This window comes from Atta cephalotes (assembly GCF_000143395.1).
Source record: "Atta cephalotes unplaced genomic scaffold scaffold00016, whole genome shotgun sequence".
Taxonomy (NCBI): Eukaryota; Metazoa; Arthropoda; class Insecta; order Hymenoptera; family Formicidae; genus Atta; species Atta cephalotes.
Window position 1 is genome coordinate 4468294 of NW_012130080.1, and position 4836 is coordinate 4473129.

The window sequence follows — 4836 nt, forward strand, 5'->3', positions numbered from 1 at the left end:
AATTAATAAGTTAGTTACGTATTATTACTACTACTCTACACGTACTACTACTACTTACTTTTATTTTATTATATATATATATATATATATATATATATATATATATATATATATACTTATTTCTCACAAACCTTTTATTAATTGATTTGTACTTTTATTTGGTTGAGATTCACTCGTACATTCTGTTTGTTGCACATAAGAAACAGGTGCTTTAATTGAAACATTTGATTTATCTGGAATCTGCTCGTCTGATTGTATCACACTTTTTTGTATGTTATTAGCTTGTTTAAAATCAATCTGTTTTTGTAACTGTTGCAATTCTTTTTCAATTTTGTCTCCAAATGACAACAGAACTCTTCTTAAGGCATTTACAGCAGAACCCTGCACACAGAAATAAATGTTTAACAAAATATAAAATATTCTATTTCTTTGTTCTCCAATTGACTGACACATACAATTCTGGCATTGTGTATCGACAAGCCTTTTGTGGATTCCTCTGCACTGTAATAACCAATATCTTCATGAAAATTTCCATTCTCAAGCTGGACCTTGACAAAGCTAACGCAGCCAGTACAACATTTGGCACCAATTATTTCGACAAAATCTATAATATAAATTTGAGCTCACTTTTATAAATCTGACAAATTAGTTACACTTATGAGAATTTTCTTCAACTATGGGCCTTCCACTTGATGATACAAATTGACAAAAGAATTGTTCTATCCTTCTTGACATTCAGAGAGTGACAAAGATGAAAGATAAAAGATACTTATGTCGACTTTTTGTCACCAAATGGAAAGCACCCTGAAATAGTAATAAGTGTACCTAATGTTTGATTCACAACAGTATGGCTCCACTTGTCTTCTCCGAAAACCTTATTGGCCGTTAAGATTAAATTACGATGCTCCGCCGTTAGATCCATCGATTCTGCCTTTTCGTGCGTATTCTTCATCGCGATTTGTTTTGAAGTATTCTGAGAGGCGAAAACATTTATAGGCATCACTCTCGCACAGTCAAAAAATCAATTATTTGCTACTTTATTTTACAAAGTCACAAGCCAAGATCTGTGAGATTACTCACGATTTTGATACACGACAGATATTCGTGTCCATTGTACATATTGTCGACAAAATCTTCAAATCGCAATTTTTGCGCGCGAAAGCAACTAAGAACATGCAAGAAAATGTAAACAGGAAATAAATCGACCAATAACAGAGAGAGATCTCAGAAACGAGACATCAATAGGAAACCCAAATCTCGAAAAATGATAATCTAGCAGACAGAAAAATCGATCAATCGTGTCGAATGTGGCGGCATGGCGTTTGATGGCATTCTTTACGGGAAACACTCGAGGAAACGTTTCCTTTGTATTGTTCTACGTAAAACGTATTGACATTTGTAAAATAGCAGGAGTTACAAACGTTACGAGTTATTAATAGTCGATAAAATTAACTGCGGTTTAAATGAAGTCGCCTAGCTTTATCACAATTAATTAACAGCCAAAAGCAAGAATTTAAACTAAATAATTGTGCATAATTTCTCGTGTTTAATTATTTTTCGCTGAATATATATACATGTATATATAGACATCTTCATAATCATTGCCTTTGAGTTGTGACGTAATGATTAATAAAATGACGCGGAGCTATAGCTATTTCTTCTGCGTCCGTGGCATTGAGATTCAAACTAGCTAAATTAAACGTTGACATTATGTTGCCGATCGAAAAATACAGCTAGAAAAATCACGTGAAAACTTTGGCGAACGACCAGTTATTTCAAAATTTATGACGCGGATGGCTGACTCGTTTCGTCGTATGTGAGATCGCGCGATAGGAACGCTTATCATCGAGGAGTGTCGAGGATCATTTTTTTCCTGGCGATTATCAAACGACGCAGGAGCGAAAGCACTCGTGCAAAGACGGGGGGAAGAACGCGAGAAAGCGCGCCCATCGGCCCATGTCGATTGATTGACGTGGGAGGCGATCCTCGCAGCCTGATATGCCGCGATCAATGTGACTGACGAATCAAAGATGGAATATTTCGTCAGGGCGCGACAACCCCTGTGACTGCTTGTGACACGTATGTACAACGCGACAACGTCGTCCAAGTCCTAGTCTGACATGAGATTCAATGACAAAGAACTCGCGGAAGCGAGCTTTGGACCCGCGGACCTGGAGGGACGTCTAAATCACAAACGAGCCCATAAGTCAGGTTAGTTTAGTACGAGATGCGAATATTGAGTGAGTTTTACGTAATACAACGATCTTAACCTATCTGCTGTCATATCTGTCACTTTGCCTGTCGCTTGATAGATTTTATTTGTGTAGAGAGTTTCGCTTATGTAATTTATAATTATTCTACGAGTTTACATTGTACATATATGAATTAATATTGTATGCTGCTATTGCATCATTATCTTTCTTTGGTTTACTTTTAGATTTAACTTTTAATTTAGACTTAAAAATTTTTTTCAATTATTATTGTCATTTGCAAGGCAATTGTAGGCGATAAATAATTTAGAGGAAATGAAACGATTAAATAAAACTTGTGAGAGAATTTTGATTACTTCTGAAATACTTGAAATAAATCTTTTTTGATCGAAACAAAGAAAGACATTTATATATTATACATCAATAATCTGTATAACATTTTATATATAGTAAACTAGTTTTTTTTAATGATTGATTATAAAGTTTTCTAGCCTTAATTCTTAATAGTACATTTTATAGTTTTGCAAGAAAATTAATATCAGTTGAAGGAAAGAATTAAAAGATGTATTCACAATTCTAGATATTTAGAGTAAATGATTAACATGTATCTGATATTTATTATTATATTTGCTTCCAGTATTCAAAGAAAAATGGTTCAAGCTGCGGTATAATCTATTATTTTATTTCAATATCAATGACTTGGGACATATCGATAGGAGGCAACCTGCTGGGGTCATCGTTTTAGAAAATTACAACATTAATATAGATAATTCATCAGAGGGAGCATTTGCGTTCAGCATCTCGTTTCGTGATGAGCCAGAGAAGCGGCATATATTAAGTGGTCGATCAGAGTCTCAAGTGGAGCAGTGGATAAATGCACTTAAACAAGCAAGCTATGAATATTGGAGATCTCGCCTGATCATGCTTCAAGAAAGATTGTGTAAAAAGACAGGGAAAGACCCGCTACTTATGTATCCCAGAAATCAGGGTGTAGTGCGAGATGAAGCTTGGGAACCTGCTACCAGCTTCAGATCTCATGTACGTTCATTCACAACGTCAGTCGCACCTACATTGAACACAATAACGAGGGAAGTTAATCTGATAGATCTTTAATACAGAGGAATAATTTTAGACAAATTAAAATTTAATTTTTTAAATGATGTAATTATAAAAAATTACATTATCAAATTTATATTTTGAAGAAATATGCGTATGTATATATATATATATTGTCGATGAAAGAAAGTTGCGCAAAACTGCCATATGCAAGCGAGTTTTAAGATGCAAGTTCAATAAGTATGTACAAGCTTTAATAATTTATATTTTATAATAATGTAACATAATATACTGCATAGAATCTATATTACATGCAAGACAGAATGCAAAGGAAAATAGAATTATTGCAGATAAAGTAATTAATTTTATATAATAATGATTTTATTTTAATAATATTGAAAATTAATAATATTGAAAATATATGTAAAATTCAGAAAAGAATTAGAAAAAAAATTTTTACAAGAAAGTTATTTTTTTTCTAACATGACAGAGGCCGATATCCATAGTTCGTTTTTAATCTCAAGATCATCTCAAGCAATGTCTTAAGATGCTAATATGGCTCTCTGATTGGTTCATGACATTTCAAGCACTCGTTTAAGTAATGTTGAATCTTGAGCAACATCTATGAATTCCATCCTATAAGTCACATTAGAATAGAAAAGTTAAGATATATGAGGAATAATAAGAAGATAGCATGATAGATGTAAAATATGTGCAAGTAACATACAACGATATGAACATCTTATATTTATAATCATATTGTAAAAGTTATATGAATATATTAGTATACTTAGTAATTTATGCTAATGTATGCTTAGTTTTGATAACTAAATGCATGTTAACATTGACTAGACGATAGTACGTTATAGATACAATTAATAAGACAAATTTTGTTTATTTATATTTATTCGCTATTCGTTCCTCTACCTCTGCATAAATTCGGTAAAGTATTCATTCGCGAAAAAAAATACTCAATTTTTTATCTCTAATAAAATTTAATGATAACATTAATTGGAAAGTTTGTAATGGAAAAAATAAACGTATTTTTATAAATCCTGTGTATTTTTTTAATGTGAAATCCAAAAAACAAAAACTTACAATACCATCATGTATGTTACACATTGTTCGTTTATATTTATTTTACACATATGACAAGAAATATTATGTCTTACAATAAATGATAAAAATGCACAAAATTCATTATATTTCAACTTCATGAAAAGTGTAAAAAAAATAATGTAAATTTAAATAATAGATATAATATTAATGTTATTCGAGCCGTGCTAGATATCTTCTGCAAATTTATAAACAAATCAATAAATAAGTCAACAAGCATTGAAAAACGTCTTTCAAGATTCTCGAAAACTTGCTAAGTAAATTAAGATATATAAATGGAAATATTTTGGTAACAGAAATTAAACAAAAAAATGGTTAAAACTGGGCCTCCCCCTAATTCTTAAAAAATAAATACAAAATACTAGGAAAATCTATAATATATGTAACTACACACACACACACACACACACACACACACACACACACACACACACACACACACACACACACACAC

General features: G+C 31.7%; 2 protein-coding genes across 2 annotated transcripts in view; one reads left to right on the top strand and one right to left on the bottom strand.

Moving 5' to 3' along the window:
* The window catches only part of LOC105618322 (DNA repair protein RAD52 homolog), a 1890-nt gene extending 771 nt beyond the window's left edge, over positions 1 to 1119 (bottom strand). The window contains exons 1-4 of the mRNA XM_012199864.1: positions 1081 to 1119; positions 826 to 973; positions 456 to 604; positions 132 to 381 (exon numbers count right to left, since the gene is read on the bottom strand). Of these exons, the coding sequence (XP_012055254.1) occupies positions 132 to 381; positions 456 to 604; positions 826 to 973; positions 1081 to 1119 (586 nt within the window). The remainder of the gene's footprint in view (positions 1 to 131; positions 382 to 455; positions 605 to 825; positions 974 to 1080) is intronic.
* Positions 1120 to 2120: 1001 nt separating this feature from the next.
* Positions 2121 to 3323, top strand: LOC105618323 (pleckstrin homology domain-containing family J member 1-like). Its single transcript, XM_012199865.1, has 2 exons — positions 2121 to 2211; positions 2848 to 3323. Exons 1-2 carry the CDS (start codon positions 2121 to 2123, stop codon positions 3321 to 3323), a joined length of 567 nt encoding a protein of 188 aa, XP_012055255.1.
* Positions 3324 to 4836: the final 1513 nt, after the last annotated feature.